The 27,390-nt window shown below is 44.9% G+C and overlaps 1 protein-coding gene across 2 annotated transcripts in view; it reads right to left on the bottom strand.

Annotated features, from left to right (window-relative positions):
• Positions 1-11,445: 11,445 nt before the first annotated feature.
• LOC144685700 (E3 ubiquitin/ISG15 ligase TRIM25-like) overlaps positions 11,446-27,390 on the bottom strand; it is a 30,685-nt gene continuing 14,740 nt past the window's right edge. Inside the window, exons 2-7 of one of the 2 annotated variants that reach the window (XM_078550497.1) lie at positions 21,104-21,199; positions 18,963-19,193; positions 18,617-18,639; positions 14,175-14,308; positions 13,683-13,814; positions 11,446-12,808 (exon numbers count right to left, since the gene is read on the bottom strand). In XM_078550497.1, the coding sequence (XP_078406623.1) occupies positions 12,291-12,808; positions 13,683-13,814; positions 14,175-14,308; positions 18,617-18,639; positions 18,963-19,193; positions 21,104-21,199 (1,134 nt within the window). In that variant the 3' untranslated portion in view covers positions 11,446-12,290. The remainder of the gene's footprint in view (positions 12,809-13,682; positions 13,815-14,174; positions 14,309-18,616; positions 18,640-18,962; positions 19,194-21,103; positions 21,200-27,390) is intronic. The other variant, XM_078550498.1, reaches the window with a different exon arrangement.

Here is a 27,390-nt window from a genome sequence, read left to right on the forward strand (position 1 = left end):
TGGAGAAGTTTAATGATAATAATATGCCAATGAATAACGATGATTATTGTCCTGCTGGTCAGAGGAAAGGTGAAAAATGCTGCTGTCCCTCAGGCTGCAGCTTGCCTTGTAGTGCCTCCTATTAGACTCCATAAGTGTAAGCCCATTACCACAATCTGTGGTGATGGGAGCGAGCTGAAGTGCACATTGCAGTGGAGAAAAGTTTATCAGGCAGTTTCCCTGGGTTTTGTCCCTCAGCACAGCCACAATTCTCTAGCTTGCTTTACGGTGGCTGCAACACCTGATCTGGTCTCAGTGCTGCAGTAAACTTGGCTCCTACTTTGTGAGTGTGAATTCCCCATTCTCCTGGTAGGTCAGTTTCACATTTGCAGCAGTGCCATAAACCATAACAAAGGGGCCAAGCCCTGGGAAAAGCTCAAATCACAACTGAGAGACTGTGGCTTCTCTGACTAGTGAGGGTGACACTGGGTTGTCCCATGGTCACCAAACAAAAATGGAGAACCAAGGATATTTCTCCTTGGAGCAGAGAATGTTTGAAGGAGATTTAATAGAGATTTTCAAAATCATGAAGGGTCCTGATAGAGTAAATAAAGAGAAACTGTAACCAGAAGACACAGATTTAAAGAAATTGGTAAAAGAACCAGAGGGAGCTGAGGAGATTTGTTTCTACACAGCGAGTTGTTAAGCTGGTTAGGCCACAACTGGATTACTGTGTGCAGTTCTGGTCACTACATTATAGGAAGGATGTGATAGCACAGGAAAGGGTGCAAAGGAGATTTACCAGGATGCTGCTTGGGCTGGAGGGTCTGAGCTATGAGGAAAGATTGGATAGGCTGTGGTTGTTTTCCTTGGAGCAACGAAGGTTGAGAGGGGACCTGATAGAGGTGTATAAGATTATGAGGGGCATAGATAGGATGGATTGGAAGGCACTTTTTCCATTAGTAGAGGGGCCAATAATCAGGGGGCATAGACTGAAGGTAAGAGGTAGAAGACTAAGAGGGGAGTTGAGAAAGCTTTTCACCCAGAGGGTGGTGGGAGTCTGGAAGTCACTGCCTGAAAAGGTGGTTGAGTCAGAAACTCTCAACATTTAAGAAGTATTCAGATATTCACTTGCATTGCCATAGCCTCCAGGGCTATGGGCCTAGAGCTGGAAAATGGGATTAGTGTGGTCAGATCTTTGTTGACCAGCATGGACACGATGGGCCGAATGGCCTCCTTCTGTGCTGTAAATGTCTATGAGCCAACTCTGCAGACTCTGTGCGCCCTGGAAGATGTCAGGGATCTGAGACCCGTTGAGGATGTAGGAGTCGTGGACGGTCCTTGGGAATCGTGCTCAGACCTGTAGGAAGCGTTTGTGGTGGTCACACACCAGCTGAACATTCAGCAAATGGATGCCCTTGCGATTGACCTTGTTGACTTCTTGTTGTCATGGATATTTAAGTGCCATGTGAGTGCAATCGATGGTAGCCTGCACCTGTGGAAAATCAGAGATCTGCGCAAATCCCAGCACTCTTGCTTCCTGGCTTTCCTGATCCCTGTCGAAATGCACTAAGTTCTGTGCCTTCACAAGAATGGTGTCCGTGGCCCCTTGGATACAATTGTGCATGGAAGCTTGCAAGATCTCACACCTGTGGAGCCCTGGAAGGAGCCACTGGCGTAAAAATTGAGTGCCATGGTCATTTTCAAGGCCACTGGCAATAGATGCCCTCCATGTCCCTATGGTGTGAAATCCTGCAGCAGGTGGCATATGTGACTGACCAGTTCCCTAGACATGCGCAGTCGTCGTCGACAGTGTTTCTTTGCCATCTGCAGGAATGACAAGCGCTGTCTGTAGACCCTGGGTCTAGCGAAGCGATGGCTCTCTGAGGATCTTCAGCTGCGTGCACAGCACTCCCTGCTGCCCTTTCAACTTGAGAGAGGTGCTCCTCCCTTTGCTAAGCCAGGTACTTCCTCTGCACTTTTCTTCTTCTCTGCTCTCTTTAGCATACCACTAAATCACCAGTCTCCATGATGCTGATGTTCTCCTGCTGCAGGATCAAAGAGAAGTGCATGTTTACAGAGGCGTACCAAGAACCTCTCTTGGTTAAGTCTGAAGGCCTCTTCATGCGTGCAGGAGAGTGCTCACCACACTTGGATGGGTATTGTGTAGTGCCCTCATTGGCTGTCCGAAACCCCACCCATGTCCGCCCCACTCCACTTGACCAATTGGCAGCAGCTTCGGTCACTGGACTGCATGCTGTGTCCACAGCTCAGGTGCAGACATTCTCCTAACTCACACTGCAAGGCTGCACTGTTAGCTGGAAACATAAGGAATACTGATCTAAACCTTAATAAAAATATTGCAAGGGGCTCTGAGCACCTCCATCAGTGACTGCGCCATGGCTACCTTTCGCAAGGGGATTCTAGAATTTGCCCAGTCGATTAATTGTTCTGCTGTCCCCGAAAAACACACATTAATTTCCAGTCTGCACCTTAGGGGTGAAAAGTTCTGGAGCATTTGGTGGCACATTAATACTTTTGTGTTGCTTGATTGGGCAGAAAAGTTTCAGAGGCCCAACTCCAAGTATGTAAATTGAGCTGCTGCTGAATGGTCTCAGCTACAATAGCATGCTCACTTCTGACAAGCTTTCCAAGTCCGTGGCCGCTTCCCTCACATTCCCCTCACCCCCCCAGCATGTGCTTGTGTACCCCCTTCAGTCTGTGCTGCCTTGCCCTTCATCCCACCCCACCGGCCTTACCCACACTGGAGTCCTTGCCCCAGCATCGCACAGAAAGCCAGCCAGGAAAAAGCAACTTGGCTGTGCCCCTGCCTGAACGCATGGCGCCTCTTCCTTGATGTCCTATGGGCACTGCACAAGGTTCTATGCACTTAGCCCTGAGTTCCCCTTGAAGTTCCGGTCACCAGGTGCATACCTTTTAAAGGCAATTGTAAAGCACGCTGTTCTGAAGTCATGCTGACGTGGCCATGAAATTTGACTTGGGGGGGATGATTCCGGCAAGCAGGGCTTTTAGTGGGATGCTGAAGTATTGAAATTAGGTTCCCGACGTGCGGTGGCAGGAAACAGGGCCCGCCGTTGACGAATGGAGCAAACGATCACAAACTGGTTTCACAACGGCATAAAACCGATTTTTAGCCTTCATGCCATATTGTCCGCTCATGCTGCCATGACACCCGATGCCAACAACACCAGACAATTTCGCCCTATGTCCCTGTCTCCTCTTGAACTATCAAAGCATGTCAAACATGGGGCATGCCATGAACTTTTGCTCTCATACTCCAAAAGACACCAAAATTTTGATTAAGTACACATAAATTTAGCAAAAACATTATATTATGCAACAATGTGCAAGTGTGAAATAGAAATATAGATTACCCTTTGTACTCTCAATTAGTCTTATGATTGAACATTTTATGTCTTGGTGCAATCACACCATATTCCCACCCAATCTCTAGATTTTAATTTGTAATCTCTGTGGCCTGGAAGAGTCATAGAGTCATAGGCTGGAATTTTCCGGCCCTGTTGGTGTCGGGCGCCATGGCAGGTGGTGGGGGACAATATGGTGAGAAGTCCAAAAATTGGTTTGACGCCAGCATGAAGGAACAGTGGGATCATCCGATGGTATCCGCCATGACAGAATGCAAATCCCGCTGGAAGCCGGCGTGAACCCAATTTGCATTGCAGTAATGGGACACAAAGTAAGGCCTGACCAGAATTGTTGCCCTCATGTCAGATTTACCATTACGCTTGTGGGGAAACGTGCTGACCCAGAATACGTCTGGACAAGTCTGATGCGCAGAAGTCAGGACTTACCGTTAGGACCTTGCTCTGGTTGCAGATATCTGAGAAGATGCTGGAGCCCTACAACTACCGGACCCTGGAGGGACACGTGCATCGCGTGCTGGGTGGATTCTCATGCACATGGCTCCGCCACAAAGCAGCTCACAGAATGTGGGAGGTCTCCGTTGATGTCTTGGGTCTGCTTTGGAACATCACCATCTCAGCCATGGGCTGCTATGGATGATCAGCAATACCAGGGAGCGGAATGTCTAGGTGCGACTGGGAGAGGAAGGTGTATCCAGCAAGGGAGGGGGGGGGGGGCAGGCACGAAGGTTTCAGAGGGGGTATGAGGTTGGGAGGGGAGGACCAAGATGTTGATGGTTGAGGTTGGGAGGGGGGGGAGGGAGTACAGAGGGAGGGTGTAACGGGGGAGAATGCGGCAAGTGGGGAGGTAGGTGTAAAGGGGGAGGAAGGTGTAAGGAAAGGAGTTTGGAGTGGGGAAGGAGTTCAGAGGGAGGAAGGAGTTCGGAAGGGGGAAGGTGTCCAGGGGGGTGGAGGAGTAAGTGTGGAGGAGCAAGTAAGGGTGGAGGAGGGAGTAAGGGGTGGGGAATGTCCAGGTGAACATGCAAGGGAGGGGTCTGTGGAGTCAATGACAGCCTCCTGGGGTGTGAACTGAGGGTGGGCATGGTAGGAGGGAAGGGTGAGTATGAGAGGGGAAAGAGGGAGCTGGAAGGGTGGTTGAGGGTGCCTCGGTAGCAGTAGAAGGGACAGCGAGGGTAGTTGATGGGGACTCGGGGCCAGACACGGACCCTGGGGGTGGGAAGGAGGAGGTTGGAGAGGTCAGTGTTGATGGTATTGGGATTCTCAGGAAGGTAAGCAACATGCATGTTCACCTGGACATCCTGAAAAGACAAGGATTCGGGTTGATAGATGATGGTGGAGAGGTGGTAGGTGATGCCAGGGGGTTGACAGTGATGGGGGAAAGGACATGGGTGACTGTGGGAGGGGAAAGGATAGGGGAGCTGATCAAAAACTTAACAACTACCGTGGCTGTCGAAATCAAAAGTGAGCGGAACGTCATGTTAGACGGGCTCAGGTTCTGCGTGGGAATGTGATCAGTGGGTGGGCGGAGATGCAGGTCGCCTCAGATGGACAACTGAACGAGAGCCCCAGCAGGCAACATTGAAAATGCTCAGGATATTGAGATGAGTGTGATGGAGGAAGGATCCATGTGCAGTCAAGGGGGAGTGCTTGCACAAGGCTCCGAAAGGTCCTGCCACACACACACACACACAGTTCTCGCTCCAGAATCACTAGTGGTCCAGCTACATTTAGCTGACTGCTGGCGGGGGTGGGATGCAGTGGGAGGACTCACGAAGCCTGTCAATGAAGCTGAAAGTCAATATTACACATTATTCAGTGAAAGTGAACATATTTTCAGATTATGAAGTGACAAAATGAGTTTACCCAAGCAACCACTTGTGGTCAGAATTTAACTTTTCTAGGCCTACCACTTCTCCTAGGTGCTACCCTGACATTCACAGCAGGATTGGAGACAGCCTGTGCAATGGCTGGCCCTGTTTCCTCTGATGACCTCAGCGTGCATCACCTGGAGAGCCGAGGTCTTGAGGGCCCCGGCTCGCTTTGGCTGTCCTCCTGGGGCCAGCTGCCTCCTCTGTGGTGACAGAGGACAAGGTTGAGGGGGTCACAGGCAAAGGGGACTCAGTGAGAGCAGACAGCCTCTGAAATTCCTCAGAGGATGACTCAAGGGTGTCCAGCTGCTGCTCCTCCTCCAATCGGTTGCCCGAGGGCCTTGGCCAGACTCCTTGAGAGTAACAAGCACCAGGAGTGACATCGAGGTTCCCAGTTTCCCTCTCGTGTTGCCACTGCAGGAACTAACCAATGGCTAAGGCGATGGACTGCAGGTCTGCGCACATCTCCGCATTCTGCTGGACTAGGGTCTCAACGGTGTCTGCCAACTTTCCCATGGAGAACTTCATGCGCGCACATGTGGGCACCACTTCATTACAGAGCATGTGAACGCACTTCTCCGATCACGTGCCACTTTGTTGAGGGCTTCCAACAGCTGTGTGTGATGTTCCCCCACTGAATCCAGAGGCTCGTCATCTGACTCGGACCTCACAGATGCCTCTTCCCCAGCAGATCTTTGAGTACCGGGAAGCTCGGCTAAACCTGCCTCCTCCTATCATGGACACATGTCTGTGTGGTGACCACCAGGTTGTGAACCCAAGTCTGCTCTAGATCTAGGTCCCACTGAGGTGTATGTCTCTGCGCTGGTGCAGGATGTGGGTAAGCACTGTAATGGGTCTTCCAGGATGCTTATTTCCAGCTCTCCAATGCAGGAGATGACCTCTTGGCTGGAATTGAGGATGTGGATGGAGCTGAAGGACTGGCTGGCTGAGCACGTCAGTCGCTTTGCAGATTTCCCTGTGTAGCAAAGTAGAGATAATTAGTGCATGGCAGCAGTGTAAAAAGCAGGAGAGAAAACACTCACATTTGTGTTGAGAGAGGATGATGCAGGATCCTCATGTTGGTGATCGCTGCTAACCTCACTGTCGCCATAGGCAATGTCACGTCCTCACCACTCAGCACAACGGCACACTCCTCAAAGTGAGTAAGGGGCCTAATGTGGGCCACTTCACCCCAGGTGGGACCTCTCCCTGCTGTTGTGAGCCAGATTCTTCTGCATGAAAACAAATGGAGAGAGTGTGAGCAGGATGCATGGCACTGTTGGAATGTTTAGTGAGCGGAGTCATGGACGGGATGAGGACATGAGCTCCAGAGGATATGAGCCTGATTGAGATGTGAAGGTGTGCGTGAGAGTGAGTGTTGTTGTCCCTTGAGATCTGAGATCTCAGTGGATGTGTGATGGGTTTGTGAGTGTGTGAGCTGAGAGTGATGAGGTGGTTGACTTGCCCTAGCGGAATGGATGAGAGCATTCATCCTGTTTCTGCACTGGATGGCTGACCTCTTCTGTTCCGGTGGCACTGACCTCTGCTGCCACCCCTCCCAGGGCGGATTGGTGATTCTGGTGTACTTCCTGCAGCCAGAGTGGAGGTAGAGGACATCGTGGCAGCCTTCCACTGTGTCTAGCGGAGACCCAGAGAAGCGTCACTAATGTGGGAGTTGCCCTCTTCTTTGCCTTCGGGGCTATCTGTCACCTGCAGCAGTCCTGGTCTGTAGACATGAAGCAGGCATGCACTCGGGTGCGCTTTAAATATGGCGCCTGGAGTGAGGAAGCACTGAGGTCACAGCGTGGTGGGCAAATCCAAGTGTTTCCAGTGAATGTGTTATTAATGAGGCTGGACACACTGGGAATGGGATGGTACAGCTTGAAAACCCACCATTGCAGCTGTTGGGTAAAATGACTTTTTTTCACAAAGGCAAATCTGGGATGATTCTGCCCATAGCCATTTACAACACAGAAGGAGGCCATTCAGCCATTGTGTCAATAGCAGCTCTCCATGGAGAAATCCTGTCAGTCCCACTTCCCCCCTGGAGCCCTGCGGGTTTATTTCTTTCAAGTGTGCATCCAGTTTCCTTTTGAAATCATTATTATTTCCACTTCCACCATGTTTGTGAGAAAAGAGTTCAAGGTCATTACTACTGGCTGTGTATAAAAAAAAAGCTGCTCCTTACATTTCCGCTGCATTTTTTGCCCAAAACTTTAAATTTGTGTCCCTTATTCCTTCCATCAGCTAATGGAAACCATATATCCTTGTCTACCTAATCTAAACCTGTCATAATCTTGTACACTTCTATCAAACCTCCCCTCAATCTCCTTTGTTCCAAGGAGAACAAGCCCAGCTTTTCTAATTTAAGAAGGCAAATGGCATGTTGACCTTCATTGCAAGGGGATTTGGGTACAGGAGTAAAGTTGTTTTGCTGCAGTTTTATAGACCATTGGTGAGACCTCACCTGGAGTATTGTGGACAGTTTCGGTCTCCTTACCTAAGAAAGGATGTACTTGCCATAGAGGGAGTGAATAGAGGTTCACCAGACTAATCTGGCTTTATGAGGAGAGATTGTGGAAACTGGGCCTGTATTCCCCAGAGTTTTGAAGAATGAGAGGTGATATCTTTGAAACTAACAAAATTCTTACAGGGCTCAACAGGGTAGGTGTGGATATGATGTTTCCCCTGGGGGAACCAGGGGACACCGTCTCAGAATAAGGGGCAGGCCATTTAAAACTGAGATTAAGAGGAATTTCTTCACTCAGAGGGTGGTGATTCCTTGGAATTCTCTACGCCAGAGGGCTGTGGAAGCCCAATCATTGATCATGTTCAAGACAGAAATCAATAGATTTCTGGATACTAATGACATCAAGGGCATGGGGATAGTGGGGAAAAATGGCATAGAGGTAAATGATCAGTCATGATCTGTTTAAATGGCGGAGCAAACTCGACGGGCTTAATGGCCTACTTCTGTTTCTATTTCCTATGTTCCTAACGTTGGAACTAAAACCTCCATCCCTGGAACTATTCTAGTAAATTTCTTCTGAACCTTCTCAAGGACCTTACACCCTCCCTAAAGTGTGGTGACCAGAATTGGACACAATAGTAGTTGGGGTCCAACCAGAGTTTTATAAAGGAGTTTGTGTTTCACATTTATGTAGCATGTGAAAAATTCCAAAGGTAGAACATGGACCTCCAACCCACATTTGTTAACCTGACCAAGGCCTTTGACATGGTCAACTGTGAGGAACTTTGGAAGTAAGAGAGGAATTCACCACAATGGTTCAACAGTTCCACGATGGCCTGCTGATATGTGTCCTGGATGATGGTGAGTCTTCTGATTCATTCCCAGTCACAAATGGAGTTGAACAGGGCTCTGTGCTAGCATCAACCAGCTTCACCTTTTTATCTTCCCCATGATCTCCAATGCCTTCCATGATGGTGATCCCCTGGCATCGATATCAGATATCGCACTAACGGGAAGATGCTCAATCTGAGACAACTCCAGGCAAAGACTCAGTCTCCATGGACATATTTCATCATTTCCTATTTGCTGATGATTGTGCACTAGATGCTGGTTCGGAGCTGGACATGCAATTTACATTGCATGGATTTGTTCTCTAATACATGCAAACAACTTCAGCCTGACAATCAGCATGAACAAAATTGAAGTAATGTACCAGCCTGCTCCATGAAAGCCCTACCTCAAGCCCAAGGTTTCAGTCCATGACCAGAACCTGTCAACAGTGGATAAGTTCACTTATCTCAGAAGCACACTTTCTTGTGCTGTCTATACCAATGACAAAACACATGCAAAAATGGTCAAAGCAAGTGTAGCCTTTGTCAGACTTCGAACATCTGCCTGGAAATGAAGAGAAGTAAGTCTGCTCACTCTGCTCTACACATGTGAGATTTGGACTGTGTACTAGTGTCATGCCAAGAAGATCAACCACTTTTACCTGAGCTGCTTTCAGAAGCTTCTGAAGATCAGATGACAGGACAGAACACTGAGGTGCTCACCCAGGCTGTCATGCCGAGCATCCACACCATATTGAGACAGTCACCACATAAATTAGGCTGGTCATATAGCCAAACTGCCTGACGCTCACCAAAGCGAATCTTCCATGGAAAGCGTGAGTCTGGGGTGCGCTCTGATGGTGGTCAAAGGAAGCACTATATGGACACTCTGAAGGCTTCACTTAGGAGTTTCGTACAATTAGGAGCAGGAGTAGACCATTCGCCCAACCCTGAGCCTGCTCTGCTTTTTGATAACCTATGACTCCCTCGTCAATCAAGAATCTTTCTATCAGTGTTCTGAAGAAGAGTCATACAGACTTGAAATGTTAACTCTGTCTTTCTCTCCGCAGATGCTGTCAGACCTGCTGAGTTTATCCAGCAATTTTTGTTTTTGTTTAAGAATCTATCTAACTCAGCCTGAAAAATATTCAATGACCCTGACTCCACCGCTCTCAGTAAAAGAATTCCAGACTAACAGAGTTCAGAGAGAAAACATTTCTCCTCACTTCCCTCTTAAATATTTTTATATTTATTTTGTATTTATTACCTACTAATTATTTATAATCTTATTAGTATTATTAATAAAACACAAGGAAAGAAAATCCCAAGTAAGCAACTCATCCAAAACTCAATTGTCTACGCTATCCTGTCCTATTTACAGCAGAACTTTCCAGGTGCAAATCGGTCTTAGCAGTTACCTATGTACCCACCAGAACTCTACCAAACATCCCAGACAATGAACATGGATAACTCTGCCTCGAAGGATGAATAAGAGAGTGAGAGAATGCAGACCCTCTTCCACTATCTGACAGGACTGCTCCTCAGTTTCAGACTGCATTTCAATTTCATGCTGCTGATCTCTGGCCATCTGGTGCAGAGGGAAGCTGGCAGATCAGTGAACCTTCTTATGGGAGTACTCCTGGGCCTGGCCTGGCGAAGGTGGCCATTAACAGGTCCAGGCAGCAGTCTGTCGAGGGAGTCCTTTGGCCTGACTATTTACCTGATTACTAATAAGTTTTCTTTAAATTTGGTTTAACAGAAGTTAAATGTTGGTGCCTTTTAAAAGGGAGAGCCTGCAAATTCATAAAGCGAATGATATCATCCTTACACATCAATCAAAAGAGGAGGAATCTGTTTCCACAGTAAATGATCATGTTCCATTGTCTGGCTTGAGCCTCTACAACAATTACTAATAATCAGTCTTAACCCATCAGCCTTCTGCCTGAACCATTTTCTCCTCACAACAACTTTACTTTCTGATGCTTGCTGTGAGGTCTTAACTTCTCTTTTTTCATTCCATCTTTAGACAAAGGGAGAGATGAACTGGTACAGAATACTGGTGTATAGCGACGTTGGGACACCAGTCAACAGTCCCAGATTATTGCATCTGACCCTGCTGGTTCCAACCCAAAAACCACCCCACATTCCAAGCTCTGTCTACACCTCACTGCATTTATCACAGTGGTGAACTCTGGAAATATAATCCAGGAATCATTTGCCTTACATTTGTCTGTGACTGTCACCAAAGAGGCTCAAAGCCATTTAAATGCGACTCTGTATCTGACTGCGTTGAGTACAAATTCCGATGCTTGGAGAGCAAGGATAGGTTTCTGTAAACTCTCAAGTAGTTTAGAGTTTGATAATGGGCCTGGCACAATAATTTACTGTAACCTAGCAACGTTAAATATCAGGTATATACAGGTTGCTATCCTAAACACTATGTCCTGCCAAGTATAGCCAACACATTTGCCCCCTTTATCTGTGGTGCCAATTGTTAAAGTTCTTAATTATAACTTCATAAATTATTCCACAAGTCAATAGATTTCAAAAGCATTTTTTGGTTTTCATAGGAGTTAGGTAAAGAAAGATAACTATTATTACCAGTAATCACATAGGTACTATGATAACTTTTCTTAATAATAATCATGTATGCTAAAGGTAAAGTCCGGAGAATTCACTGGGTCACAGGTTTCGAGCTCGAGGGGATCAGCTGGCCAAGCCTTGTTCAAATCGTAAGTATCTATTCTAACAGTTTCTTTTTATACCTTTCTTTCACTCTTGCTATTTGAGGATCCACATGTTTCAAGGTATTACCTCATCGAATTAGGAGTGATAACTGCAGTTTGAACAGGAATAACTAACCATAACTTGACCCACTCCCTAATTTTCCAGGTCAATGGCAGAGGTGCCTTTTCAAGGCTGAAGCTAACAGAGGCAGTTGTTATCAGTGAAAACACTGTCTAACTGGAATTCTTTTTACTAATCGAACATTGCTAACGGAAACATGGCTAAAACCTAAAGCTAATACAAAATATTTAACCATGATTAATGCTACTATGATTCACCACCGAGGTTAATAGAGGTGTGCTTGCCAGTACTTTATGGAGTTTAATGCGCAATTGCGTGCCACAACTATGATTTACTACTGAGATTAGTACCACAACAATTATACAACTAAAGCTGTAAAATTATACAACTGAGGTGGACAATCAATTGAAACACTACAAATTGCAGCAAAGTCACTAAAAGCAGCTGTTTTTAGCTTTAATGGCAGATCTTACAAGGAAAAGCATAAAGGCCCCAGAGATCCTTAAAAACACCAAAGCACCAAGTTCCTGACATCATCAGAGCAGGAGACTCAGGTACTACATCATCAAAGGGGGTGACCTGGCAATGGCATCATCAGAATACACCAAACAGAAAGGGATATTTAATTTTACATATTCTGGCTGTATTTTCAGAATGGAATATCTCAGTCTTAAATTTCTTTGAGGAATGGAGAAGATGAAGAATTGTTGGTAAAAAATTTTTTTAAAGCTTTGTTTTACTCTTCAGCTTTGATGTCACATCAGATGAGGTCCAATGCCCAAACACTACCTTGAACCTCAATATGCAGACACAGGGATTTTACCTTGGGCTCTTGCACAGCTTTTGTCTCATTTAGAGCCCAAAAGGCTGGAAGTGTCATCATCAAATCCCCTGAACCAGAAGTGATGTAACCGAGTCTCAGATATCAGAATTAATTTAACAGTTTTAACGATTTGTCCCAACTATAAAATGCTGGAAACACTGGTTCAGTGAATCTTGTTTGAAATGTGTAAATATGTGTCACTAAGTCAGTGACCTGATAAAATGACACAGTCCCAGCCTCATAGTCCAACTGAACCCGGATCCTGTTTTTAGACGGAATCGATGGGAGGACTGTGAACTGGGAATTGTGCCGGGCTGTCAGGTAACCAGCAATAAAATCCAAACTCCAGGATTTATCGTTGTTCCCAAGATAAGAGATTTCCCCCTCCCTCTCTAAACTACCATAAACAATCCCTATTCTCCAGTAATCCCCGTCAGTTTCCACATCCCAGGAATGGGATCCAGAAGAAAAGCTCTGGGAGCAGAGGACTTGGGGACGGTCTTTAAATCTCTCTGGGTCAGGTGGGTAGAGTTGTTCATGTTCAGTCCATGTTACTGATCTTAGATCATCAGACAGAACCAAGTTCCAGTTTGCTGTCTTTGGATCCAGGCTCAAGGAATTTTTCCCTAGAGAGGGGAGAAGAGATTGGTCAGACAGGGTGATTCCACTCAGATCAATGACTGACAGCTGTAAACTAGGACTATCAGTATTTCCCAGACACTGTCATCCCCATTCTACCTGTTAGACTATATTCTCCCCGTGTTAAATAAATGGCCTTCAGTCAGAATCCCTGTTCAATAGCAGTGTGTGGGTCCCTGTGTTGTTCACTCAGTGCAAACACTGCAGTGAGACAAACAGTAGCAGTCAGTTTAATCACACAAACCCCTGATACTGTGCACATATTCCCACAAACATAAGGTGGGGGGATTCACAGACACACAACACATCTCACAGTTACAGACCCACAGTCTCAGCACTGGCCATACTGGGAATACACAGCTCAGTGGAGTGTGCCCTGGACTCACTCCCCTCCTGGTCCTGACAAATCCTGAATACAGGAGTGTGTCCTGGGCTCTCTGCCTCCTGTTACTGTCCCATCCTGCATACAGGAGTGTGTCCTGGGCTCTTCGCCTCCTGTTACTGTCCCATCCTGAGTACAGGAGTGTGTCCTGGGCTCTCTGCCTCCTGTTACTGTTCCATCCTGAATACAACTTGAAGTCTCTGCCTGTTTTCACACAGCAGTGAAAATTCAGTTGTGAATTGAGATGAATCTGGTGTTCCTCCTGTACGTTAAACTGTTGCTCCCTGTTCTCCCTGAATTCACCAACACTCCCTTAGGCCTAGCTCTGAGACTTGAACCAATTCAGAGCTGTGAGAAGGGAACAGGAACTTGAACCTTAAACCCCTCACACTAAATTCTGAGTGAGGAACATCACTAAAAAGAAAGTGTTAAATATAAATTACAGTCAATGTGATTGCTGTTCAAGATTATAAACAGACCTTGAAATATTCCCGCTCTTCCATAGATCCCAGTCAATGGCTGGAGGACATTCTCTGAGACAGGGGCGCTGTCTGGGGGAAGAGTTTCATTCAGTGGGCTCTCTCCAGTCCTGTATTTGGTGGAAGTTGGCACTGTAAACAAGGCACGCTGTGATTGGGAATTGTGATGCAACGAGGTCCAGCCTCCTTCATATTACTCAATGGTGGGTTATATATTCCATCCTTATATATTCTACGTTACAACAGTGACTACACTTCAAAAATAGAACTTCATTGACTCTAAATACTTAGGGTTAGTCATGAAAAGCTCTAAATAAATGGAAGGGCAGGATTTTCTGGCCCCATCAGCAGCAGGCGTCATTGTGGGCAGGATGGGAAAATTTGGAGAATGGCCAAAATTCAATTAGCCAACAATGCCCACTGCTGGCAGGAGCGGAAAATCTAAACCAAAGTCTTTTTACTACATTACTCTTTAATGCAGCATGTTCTTACTGATGATTCCCAATATGTCTGAGTGGTACTTTTCCCATCCATTCAGCTTCTTCTGGATAAGTTGAGATATATTGGACAGGTTCAGGTTGAGCTCTGAAACGCCTGGGTTTGTAATTCTCCAAGACTCAGTCACTCTGTAATGAAAGAGGAGAGAATGTTTTTATCAGTGTAGACATTTCAGATCAGAAACACAAAGTGGAACCAGTGATCAGTGCAACAACCTGCACCCCTTTTAATGCTCATACTGACACCCCGCAGCAACCCACCCTGAAAATGGAAGAATCCTGTGGTTTACAGTCTCCCTGCATTCACACTGTCACCACATGTGCAGTAGGATCCTGGTTTGCTGCCACTTCAGCTGTTTGCGATTGTCAAATCCGTCTGTGTGCAGCCCAGTTTCTCTGTACTGGAGCCTCATCTTTGCTTTATTAATAATGATTATTATCCTGAGGGTCTCCAGTCTGTGCTTCTCCCTCTCTGCAGGAACACACTCACTACAATCAGGTGAAGCGAAGAGAGGAGAAGGAACATCCTCTCCAGGACCTGCAATCAGTGAGATTCCCTCACAGATGAATCAATTTTAACTCCCTGATGGGAGGGAGAGGATTTTGGATTAAAACATTTGGATCAAGCAACCCAATTCCATTCTCATCCATTTAAATTTTAACAAGCACAAATCAGGACATTGATGAGGTTCCTGTGAAAGGCATTCGGGGTACAATTGACATTTGAAAGTTACTACGTGATGATATAATCAGGTCAGTAACTGAATTGTGAGTGTAGTTAGGGCAAGGCCTGTGCTGTCAGCTGCCCAGCAGTAGATCAGAGACTGGAGGAGCTGACTGACCAAGGTCTGTTCTAAAGATCTGTTGCTTTTAGCACTCCTTGTGGGCCAGAAGGGAGAAGCCCAGGTCATACAAGGAAGCCTTTGGCCTCCCCAGCTCCAACCTTTCAATCTTGAGCATCCCTTATACATTTCCCCTTTCTCAATGGAGACCCAGAGCTCCTGTTTCCCCCTCTGATTGACAGGAATTGCCCCACAGGTCCCCAATTGCAGCTTCCTGCCCCCTGCTTTGCCCCAGTTTGGCAAAGGTTTAGATAGTGGAAGGACACTGCAGCTTTGTCTCTCTCTCAATTCCTGACTAACGGTTTCCTGGGGAACTCCACATACCAATGGAACAGACCATGTCACTGCATTTCTCACAGGTTTCCTGAGCCAATAACATCTGAAACCACTATTAAATATGTTATGATCTCTCTAGAGACCAATAACTTTTGAAAAGCAATATGAATTCCCTGTAACCAATAAAAAGGAATTACTTTTACTGTAACAAGCAAACTAAAAGCAACACTGACTAAAAATTATTTTGTAGGGAACTTATACTTTAAACCACTAAAACCCCTTTATCTTTTACCCCATGCTACAGTTATATCTCATTCTGTCCCTGAAGTAGACATTGAATTTTCCTGGAACCAGTCTAAAGTGATTTCAGCTCCTGGGGGTTTATTTCCAATTTTTTCCTTTCCCAGCCTGGTAATTTTTAACCCCAGAACTGTATTACATGGTGAGACCTTTCCTGGAGATTCTCTCCCTATCTCATTTAAAATCCTCACAAATGTGGTCTTTTCAATCCAACTGCAAGACCCCACCTGCATTTTTTTTTTGGTTCGAACATGAATAGAACCAACATTTATTGCCCATCCATAATTGCCTTTGAGAAGGCCATTTCAGAGTCAACCACATTGCTATGGGTCTGGAGTCACATGTAGGCCATTAGTGAACCAGATGGGTTTTTACAATTGTTTTGTGGTCATCATTAGACTTTTAATTCTAGATTGTTTTTATTGAATTCAAATTTCATCAACTGCCATGGTGAGATTCCAACCACGTCCCCAGAGCATTAACCTGCTAACGATTACTAGTCCAGTGACAATACCACACGCCACCACCTCCCCATTAATTCCTGCATGATGAACCATAGTGACTAACTGCCTCTAATTATGATCTCTCTGTCTATCTGTCTCTCTCTCTCTTCACCATTCAAGGAAAAAAACCCTCATCTCTGTCTTAAAAGGGAAACCTTGTATTCTTAAACTATTTCCCCAAGCCCTAGCTTCCCCCAAAAAGAGGAAACATTCTCCCTATCCAGTCCCTCAGGATCTTATATGTTTCAATAAGATAACCTCTCATTTTTCTGAACTCCAATGTGTATAGGCCTAACCTGTTCAACCTTGCTTCTTAAATCCTTCATCCCAGGAATGAGTCAAGTGAGCCTTCTTTGAACTGCTTCTAAAGAATTATATCTTTTTTTCAAATAAGGGGACAAAAACAGTACATTGTACTTCAGATGTGGTCTCACCAAGGCCCTGTACAATTGCATTAAAACTTCCCCACTTTTATATTCCATTCCTCTTGCAATAAATACCCATATACCATTTGCCTTCCTAATCATTTGCTGTACCTGCTTACTAACTTTATGTAATTCATGTAACAGGATACCCAGATCCTTCTGTACCACCAAGTTCTGCAATATCTCTCCATTTAAATAGTATACTGCTTTTCTATTCTTCCTGCCAAAATGGACACGGTCACATTTACCCAAGCTATGCTCTGCCAAATTTCTCTCTCTCTCTCGGATCCCTGAAGATCACCTGTGTCTGAAAGATTCAGGGATATCTTAGAAACTCTTGCCTTCTCAAAGCCCATCTCCATGGCAACATGGGTGACATGGGTCTTGAATCCAAGTAGAAATGCTGATTAGCTATTCATTAGACCCTAATTCTATTCTATCTTGAAATTAAATAGACAGTTAAAATAAAACCATTTACAAAACCCAACATTCATAACACCTTCCTGGAACTCTGGAGACTATCACTCTATCCACTGTCAGCACAGATGGTTCTGCCATTGTCCACAAGCATGAACACCTTGCACCTTCTGAGTGGAACAATCTGGGCCATGATTTAATCATTAACAATCAAGCCTCTCAAGTTTATGCCCGGATTTTCACAATGTCATGGAGACTTTGTGAATCTTCCAAAATGGTTCTGGATGGACCTGGAATCAGAGGTCCCGCCCCCATGTCCGACAGATCCCATTTTTGCTGGTCAGAAAAAAGAGACAGGGCATGGTTCACATGAGGGAAATATGAACTCAATAGGGCCATTTGAACTTAGTCCTGTCTGAGTTTAAACAGGCCCCATTTTTGCTATGGTAAGGGCCTTAACATGCAATGTGGAAGTAAATGTAAATGCTCTTGAAGGGCAGATAAGGTCAGTAGAATTGTCAAGATGTGAAGTTATTTAAATCTCCAACCCTTTAAAATTTAAAAACTATAGGCTACCTGGGTCAATGAGAGATTTTAAAAATCTGGCCTAGCAGCTGCAATAGCTGTTTGTTGACATTACCCTAAGGACTATTGTTATTTCATTATTAATGCTTGGCTGCTATCCACAACCTATAATTATCACAACAGGAAACCCAAATTCACAGTTTTATTGATGGTTCAAAGGATTAGCTGTGTTGATGTGGGATTATAAAAACAAGTCTTTTTTGTAAGGGATTAGGTATTTAAGGGTATTTACAAGTTTTGAATTAGTCTTCATGAATGAGAGTTTTTTTTTAAATAGTGAAGGCTGTAATAGAAATTTAAAATTTTATTTTACTTCATCTCAACATGGCTCCTGAGGTCTGCCCATGGTGGATACTGGATGAGTTGTCATGGAGAATATAAGAGCGTGAAGTGGGTGAATTGGCAGAATGTTGGCATGGAGCTATAAGGAGTCATCATGGGGGTGGGTGGAGGGTCTGGGGTGATATGATTGGCATTAAGTTTGCATGAGGGCTGTAAGGGGCCATAGCAGTGCCTAGGGGGCATGACTTGCTATGGAGGTATGAGGGTCCATTGGGAGTGGGTGGAGGGGTGCATGGTTGGCATCAACTGGCATGTATAGGACAAGGGGAAGAGTAAAGGATAAAAAAGCCCCTGTGGCCACCTCCAATCAGTGTCCAGGGGCAGGGGGCCCGACTCCATCCCAAACCTGGTTGCCTCACATCCTACCCTACCCCCCAACCCCTACCTGAGCAAAGATTCTACCATTCATGGGATTTTCTTCTGAGGTGGGTGCGGCAAGCCAGGAAATTTCCTGACTCCTATTATCTGTCTGAGGAACAAAAATCCGGCCTCAATGTCAGCAGAATTCAGAACAGATCACATGACCCCCTTCATTCCTCCATTTTAACCTAAATTAAAGAAACAGACCCAAAACATAACAATATTATTAACTTCATATTTGTAAAAAACATCAATTAATATTTTCATCATTTGAAAGCATCTTATTTGGGAAGGTTTCCAAGCCATGATTCTACTTTCACACTTCATCCAGATACCAGTGAATGTTCTCTATCAGCAGCAGGTACTTTATGACTGAGAGGAACTTACCTGGAAAGGAGCCGCTTCGAATTCTGTGAATAAAGAGAGGAGATCAAATCAGTCAACGAACAAACCAACTCCCAATGGAATCAAACAGTGAATTTCAGGTTCAGAGGAAAGAGTTCAGTGTGTGGGGCCATTCACAGGAATGGGAGGTAATCCCACATTTCACTGCACTCCATCCTGGGACAACACCAACACGCTGAAGGCAGGGCTGAAGGGGCAGCTCCAACACTCCGAGGGCAGGGCTGAGGGTGCAGCTCCAAAGGCGGGCCCACCAACAATCTCCAAACAATTCAGCCTCACAGAAAGACCCCAGTCCCCAGACATGACCCTGTTTATATTGAAGATGTACCTGAATAAAGGAGAGACGGTCTCTCTGCACCAGACTCTGGGTTTCTCCATTTATTAATGTAATCTGTTCCATCCTCTTGTTTATTGCTTCTGAATGACTTCTAATCTGTGAGAGGGCTCGGAGCCCCTCCTCATTGATCAGTTTCTGTGTGAATTCTTCATCCTCTTCCAGTTTTCTCCTCCATTCAGAGAAGCTCTTCGATAGATTGTCTTTCAGCTCATAGATTTGTGTCTGAAACCCAAACCAACTTTCATTACAAACGGCCCTTCCACACAGATGTTACCCTGAGCACACGGCACTTTCCTGAGGTGAGACAGTTTGTTTAGATCACTACCCGTTAAAGATAGACAAACAGTGGGGGTGGGGGGGTGGTGTCTACTGGGAGAGAAAACAGAGTAAACCAGTGTTACCTGGAGTTTAAAAGAAAGAGCACTGTATTTAGACTGGATATGGCACTGCCACCTGGTCCATCCATACCTGGAGTGATGGCTCCAATTTTGGTGCCCAGACCTGTTGAAGGAGATTGAGATTCTGGAGAGGATGGTGACCAGAATGACACAGAGTCTGATAGATTTTAGTTCAGAGGATCAGCTCCAAGAGGCTGAGTGATTTAGAGAAAGGCAGGCTGAGAGGGACATGATGGAGGTTTTGAAAATGATAGAGGCATTATTGGACTCACTCGTTGGGTGAGGTACTTGAGATGGATCAGGAGGGTAGGACTAGAGGGTCTGTGTATAAAATCCATGGACACAGAGTTAGGTTAGTCACCAGAGCCTTCAATGTCTGGAACAGTCTCCCTGAACATGTGGTGGGTATGGAGTCACTACCACCTTTTAAAAGGGAGCTGGAGTTTGTCCTGAATTGGCTGTAGGGGTTATTCTCTCCTTTGTTTGTCTTTCCCAGGTGACTACATGGTTCAGGGTGGATCAGTGATGTGTGTGATTGAACCCTGTCTGCATGGGGCAGGCTCAATGGGGCTAATGTGCTTTTCTTCCTCTTCCTTTCTATGTTTATATGATTCAGACTTCAGGACAAGTCTTCAACTGACAGTCCCTGGCTGTGTCTGTTTCTGTAAATCCAGAGTCCACGTAGGGTTGCCAACCTTCCAGGATTGGCCTGGAGTCTATAGGAATTGATGATCAATCCCCAGGATACTGCTGCGTGCAACCCTGGAGAAAAATCATTGGGACATTCAAAAAGGTTGTTAATTTTTGTCCTTTCAACATTTCTCTTTACCAGATATAAAAATATTGAAAATGTAGGAAAAAAAAGACTTCTTGGCTGACAGTAAAGCATCATCCAATTGGATAATGAAACATCTTGCTTTCCCATTAGTGTAGGAAAGCAGTGCATCACAAGGATGCATGTGCTGGCTGACTAGTGGCTGGAGCACGGAGGCAAGTCATGTGATGAAACCTCCAGGAATACACTTAATCACAGTCGGCAACCCTATATCTAAGTGATGGAATAATATTCCCTGGGTGGTGCAGGTAGAGTTTAGCAGCTCCCCCTCATATCAAACACACGGGAACTCAGTGTAATCAGTAATTTGGTCCCAACAGAACCAGCCTGGTTTGGAAGGTCTGTTTCTGATGTACTCATTAACTCAATGAGGAGATAATGTCTTTCTGTTGGAGAGAGTGCAGAAAGATTCATGAGAATGGTTCCAGCATGAGGAACTTCAGTTATGAAGATAGACTGGAGAAGTTAGGACTGTTTTCCTTGGAGAACAGGAGGCTTGGGGGAGATCTAATAGAGGTATTTAAAATAATGGATGAAGTAGATAGGGAGAAACTGTTCCCACTCATGAAAGTATCAAGAACAAGAGAACATAGATTTAAAGTAATTGGTAAAAGAAGCAAAAGTGATATTCCAAAGAACTTATTCACACAGCAGGTGGTTAGAGTCTGTAATGCATTGCCTGAGAGTTTGGTGGAGGCAGATTCAATCGAGGCATACAAAAGGGGATTAAACCGTTACATGAAAAGGAAGAACGTGCAGGGTCATATGGAGAAGGCAAGAGAAAGAAAGTAAGTGAATCGCTCATTTGGAGAGATGGTGCCCACACAATGGGCCGAATGGCCTCTTTCTGTGCTGTAACAATTCTGTGATCCTGTAAATCCAGGTCCACGTTTTTCTACCTTTACTTCTAATTCTGATCTCTCCAACTCTTGCTGTTTGTTTGAACAGTTCTGCTGGACTCCCTGAAGCTTCTCGATTTCTCTCTCCAATTCTCCCTGCAAAGACATTTAGAAAATATTTAAAATAATGACCTGCTTTATAAAGCAATTTTAACATAGTCAAACATCCCAAGATGCTTCACAGGAGAGTAATCAGTCAAAAATTCCTACTGAGTCAAAGGAGAAGACATTAGGACAGGTGGTTGGTTAAAGAAGTCAGCTTTAGTTGTCTTCAAGCAAGAGGTGAAGAGGGTTTAGGATGGGAGCTGTTGAACTAAAGGATTAGACTGCTGAAGGCATTGGCACCAATGGTCAGGCAAAGGAAGTTAGGGATGCACAAGTGACCAGGATTGAAGCAGTGTAGTGTGTTCAAACAATTGGAGGGTGTTACAGAGATAGAATGGGGTGAGGCCATGGAGAGATTTGGACACAAGGTTCAGAATTTTAAAATTGAGGCATTACCAGACCAGGACCCAATGTAGGTCCAGAGGGACAGGGCTGATGTGGGCAAGGGACTTGATCTGAGTCAGGAAAAGAGCAGCAGATTTTTGGATTAACTTGTGTTTATAGGGGGTGCAAGGTGGGAGGACAACCAGGAGAGAATTGGAATAGCCAATAGAAAGTGCTAGAAATACTCAGCAGGATCTTCTTGCAGTTCTGAAGAAGAGTCAAATTCAACTCAAAACGTCAACTCTGCTTTTCTCTCTACAGATGCTGCTAGACCTGCTTTGTATTTCCAACATTTTCTGTTTTTATTTCAGTTTTCCCGCATTTGCAGAGTTTTGCTCTTATTATGCTGGAACCGTCAGCGGTTACAAAAGCATGAATGGGGATTTCATTCACTGATAAGCTGAGGCATGGGAGGAAACAGGTGAAATTAATGATGTGGAAGTTTTCATCATAATGCAGAGGATAGATGTGTCAGAGCTCAGCTCTGAATAGGACAATGCAATTATAATAAGTCTGGTTGAGACTGATAGAGGCTGGGGATAGGGAATCAGCAGGTAGGGAAGGGAGTTGGTCGTGACTGAACACTCCTCCGAATATTCAATGAAACAAAATTCCTGCATTTCAGGATACTAGCAGTAGAATCTTACCTCTAGCAGGCGGGCGCGGAGCCAATCGCCGCCCAAGATTGGCTGCGCACCGCCATTTTACACGGGCGAGCCAATTAAGGCCCACCCAGTATAACGCGTGGCCAGTAGCACTCAAGTGCTACCTGTGCGAGCAGGAGGAGGAGGAAGAGTCGGGGCCTGCGCTCTTTCATACATGCATGCGAAAGAGTGCAGCAATCTCCCTGAAGCGCAGAGCTGCCTCAGGGAGATTAAGTGGATAATAAAAGTTTTTTAAAAATAAGGAAAAATGATTTAAATATGTCCCCTCATGTGACAGTCACATGAGCTGGGACATGTTTGTGAAGTGAACAAAATTTATTTATTAATCTTATAAAACCTTCTGGAAAACTCATCCCGCCTGGGGATGAGGTTTCCTGGAAAATGCGAAGGCCGCTTGGGCTCTTCGCCTGCCTGCCAACCTTAAGGATGGACAGGCAGCATTGTTAATAGTGTAAATTGCTTTCTTAATGGCCTTAATAGGCCATTGACAGTTCAGTGGGTGCGCAGCTGCCTCAGGCGCATGATGACGTCAGGACTCACATCCGATGTTACCTCGCATCATTTTATGCGTCGGGGCGTGTTGGGCCCATCCCCGCACGCTGACGACAATATTCTGCCCTCGATGTCTGATAAGCAGTCTGATAATTTAGCAACAGTAGAGACGAGAGAGGTGGTAGTGAGGTACAGCTGGGTTACCAGTGTACATGTGAAAACTAGAACTATGTTTTCAGATGATGTTGCTAAGGGGCAGCAATTAGATGGGAAATAGCAGGGGGATCAGGGCAGATGTATGGGGGACTTCAGAGATAACAATTTAGAGTTGGGAAGAGCAGTCATTGTAAGTGATATGCTGGGGATGATTAAATCAATAACAATTGAACCAGACAAGTGCAGTCCCATCCAGCTGAATGACAGGGAGAAGGGTTGCAGGAGGATGGTTTGGTCAACCATGTCTAAGGCCATAGTCAGGTGCAGAAGGTTGAGGATGGATCATTTACCTTTGTTACAGTCAGAAAGGATGTCATAAGATCAAAAGAAATAGGAGCAAAATTAGGTTATTCATCCCTCAAGCATGCTCCACCTTTCTATAAGATCAAGGATGATCTGATTGTGGCCTTAACTCCACTTTTGTGCCCGTTTCCCATAACCCTTAACTCCCTTATTAATCAAAAATCCCTCTAAATCAGACTTGAATATATCCAATGACCAGCCTCCACTGCTGTCTGGGATAGAAAATTCCAAAGACTAACAACCTTCTGAGAGAAGAAATTCCTCCTCATCTCCATCTTAAATGGGATACTCCTTATTTTTAAACTGTGTCCTCAGTTCCTCATGACAGGAAATATTCTCTCAGTATCTACCCAGTCAAGCCCTCTCAGGATGTTATATTTTTCACCACCTTTCCTCATAATAATGACCCTCCATCCCAGGAATCAGCCAAGTGAACCTCCTCGAACTGCCTGAAATGCTGGTATATTCCTCCTTAAGTAAGGAGAACAAAACAAAACAGATCTCCAGGAGTCATCTCTCTAATGCCGTCCCAATTGTTACAAGATTTCCCTACTTCTATACCCTATCCCTTTTGAGATAAAGGCTAAAATTCCATTTTCCTTCCTAATTACTTACTGTACCTACTAACCTTTTGTGATTCATGTACAAGGGTGCATCAATCCCTCTGTTCCATGGCATTCTGCAGTCCCTCTGCATTTAAATAATATCCTGCTTTTCTATTCTTTCCATCAAAGTGGCTAACCTCGCAATTTCCCACATTATACTCCAAATGCCAATTTTTAACCTACTTACTTAACCTATGTTCCTTTGTGCAGTTTGAGGGTCTGGTACATGTAGGCTTAATGTGGGACTGAGTACAGTATCACACACAATGATGTAAGAGAACACATTGCCCACACCTAAAGGTCAGTCTAATGTTGGACAGAGCCTTGCATACCAGCAAGCATGAAGACCGCTTCTAGCTTGTACCCTTTACTGTATATGTGCAAATAGTTATTGTAGTTAATAAATACATACATTTAACCTACTTAAGAGTACAAAGACTTCATTAATACCAAATGGTATCCAACACTCGACAACAAGGTGGCAATAAATGGAAAAACCCAAAACTTTACAAAAAATGCTAAGAAAGACAGGAATTCTGCAAGACCAAAAAAAAAATTTGAAGAAGCATTCTGACCTGAAGAAAAGCTTGAGAAGCAGATGTGCAGAGGAAAATCACCAGGGGAAAGCTCTAAAGAAAGGATTGGAAGCTGAAGGCAGAAATTTAAAATTCCTCACTGCAGCAGAAGATTCCATGGATTCTCTTGGAACTTCAGCTTCAATTCCCAGAGTGCAGAGTCAACACACCTAGCAGGGGTGAGCCAAAGCTTTCTAAATTCCCAGATACAGCAAGTCCTGAGAAAGTTTTAAATAGATCAGTGGTCAGAAATTGCCACTTAAAATCTTTGTTGGGATAAACAGATTCCCAAGCTCAATCTGTGAAGAAAAAATTTAATTAATTCAGAAGATTCATGATTAAAGAATCAGCTTTAAAGACCAGCAAAGGCCAGGATTCAACGCTTTTGCAACCCTAAAGCATAGCTCTGAAACAGAGAATTCTGCAGCTCGTTGATCCAGGCGCCATTGTTTAATGTTTTTTCAAGACTGTGTGAGAGCGCCATTACAGCAGGAGCCCACCCAAACCAATATGGGTGGGTAAACCCTTTGTCCTCAAATGAACAGTGATGCCATCTTGAATTTCAGCAACTTCTGAGCTGAACCTACACTTTAAAATTTTTCAATTATTGATCAGAAATCCACTCTTCCAGATCAATTTGAACTTGTCCAAGGCCCAGATAAATCACATAATTTGTCGAGAAAGATTCCTCAGATACATAATTGCTTCAGGCCTGGATAAAAAGACAGAAGCTGAACAGATTAACACACCGCTTTATTCAGTAGGCCCGATGGTGGATGGCATTATTGCTAGGCAAGGATAGGTAGGAATAATGGCCGACCCACTCTCAGACATGCTGCAAGCGAAGGGATATCTAGCCCTTGAGAAAGCTATCCAGATTTTTAGGCAGTCTGAACTCTGTGTATAGCACAGATTAATTTTAAGAGGAGAAAGTAAACCGTGGTGCAAAGAAAACCCTCAGTCCAGTTAGTTAAGCAGCACAGAAACAGGGACACTCCAGGCCAAGGGCAACAATACCCTAACTGACCAGTAGAGATACCATGCCAGCGATGTGAAGCAAAGTGTCCCGAAAGGCAAAATCAATTTCCTGCAATTTCAGCCCAATACTTTTAATGTAACAGGATCGGACACTTAGGTAAACTGCAACGTCAAAACACCTAAACACACAGAAAACCCAACGATGATTCATGAGGTCGAGACTGCACACCAAGAGGACACACAGCCATGCTTATTGGGTGAGGTCAAAGATCCTATATTTTCGTTTGGAGTGTGGACATTTTGGTTAATGGCCACCTCAAAAAATTTAAATTGGATAGGGGGGGCCAGTGTTAGAATCCTGTCAATAGAAGACCATGGCTGGTGATCCAAAGGCTGATGCCACCCATGACACACCTATACAGAGCAGGAGGTATACAGCTGCTGGTGAAAGGCACTCTGCAGGTCACTGAGGTACAAGGATAAAATAATCTGAGAGACCATGGTCCACAATCAGGACTGTCTACTATTAAGCCACAAAGTCTATGTCAAACTTAACCTTCTATAAAAAATTGACAAGCTCAACCAAGAAGGGCCTGACTCCAAGTATAAAAGTGAGTTCCCAAAGCTCTTTACAGAACTGGGGCAACTGAAAAACAGGTACAAGATCACAATGAGGGAGGATGCTAAACCTGTGTGCCTATTCACACCACAACAGATTCCCCACCCACTCATGAAACAAGCGCAGCAGCAGCTGGACGAGATGACAAATATGGGAGTCATCTCCCCAGACAGACAATCAGCCGCATGGTGTTCCAGGATGTTCCTAGTTCCAAAACCGACTGGGTCCATTTGTATTTGCATTGACCTGACTCAATAAAGCCATTGCCAGGGAAGCACACCCCATGTCCTCAGTGGATGAAAACCTGATTAAACTGTCAAAGAGCACGGTATTTTCAAAGCTCGTCACCAACAGAGGCTTTTGGCATCTTTCTCTTGATGAAGAGTCAAGGTTGCTGACCACATTCTTTACCCACTTTGGCAGATTCTGCTTTAACCACCTTCTGTTTGGAATAACTTCGGTGCTAGAAAAATTTTAATGTACAATGTGGCATATTTGCAGGGCCTACCGGGGGTCATTTGTCACATGGACGATGTATTGGTTCATGGTACAATGGTGGAGAACCTTGACAAGAGGCTCACAGCAGTCTTAGAGTGCCTGCAAGAAGCAGGGCTGATGCTGAATGAGAAATGTGAGTTCTCCAAAACAACAATTCAATTCCTGGGCCACATCATCAGCAATAAAGCCATCATGGCAGACCCACAAAAAACTAAAGCTATTAGTGAGTTCCCAACCCAATCCTCAATTCCAGACCTCCAAGGACTCTTGGAGATGGTGAACCAGCTGGTAAAATTTTTACAAAATTTGAGGCATCTGCTAAAGAAAGACCAGGCATGTTGCTGGAACTCACATCAAGAGCAAGCATTCACTCAGATATAGGCAAAGCTGCTCTCCGATGATGTTCTGGCCCACTACAATCCATCCCTGCACATCACCATAGCAGCGGATGTTTCGTCCACAGGCCTTGGAGCAATCCTATTCTAGGACCAATTGGATGGAAGTTGCCGATCAGTTTACTACGCTTCCAGAGGGCTGTCAAAGAGATAAGGAGATGAGATATGCTACCATAGAAAAGGAAGTCCCCACATTCATTTGGATATGCGAGAAGTTTTCAGAACAAGTCATCGGCTTCAAGGTCACACTCGAAACAAGTGTAAACCACTAGTCTCATTACTGAATGAGAAGGAGCTAGCAAAGATTCCTCCCTGAATTCAGAGGTTCCACCTATGCTTCATGAGATGATATACATCCAAGGTAAAAACCAAACAACAGCAGACACACCTTCCAGGGCCACAGAAGGCCTTCCTACAAAATAAGACGCCAACCTCATCAAAGAGCTAGAAGC

This window comes from Cetorhinus maximus, chromosome 10, assembly GCF_964194155.1.
Source record: "Cetorhinus maximus chromosome 10, sCetMax3.hap1.1, whole genome shotgun sequence".
NCBI lineage: Eukaryota > Metazoa > Chordata > Chondrichthyes > Lamniformes > Cetorhinidae > Cetorhinus > Cetorhinus maximus.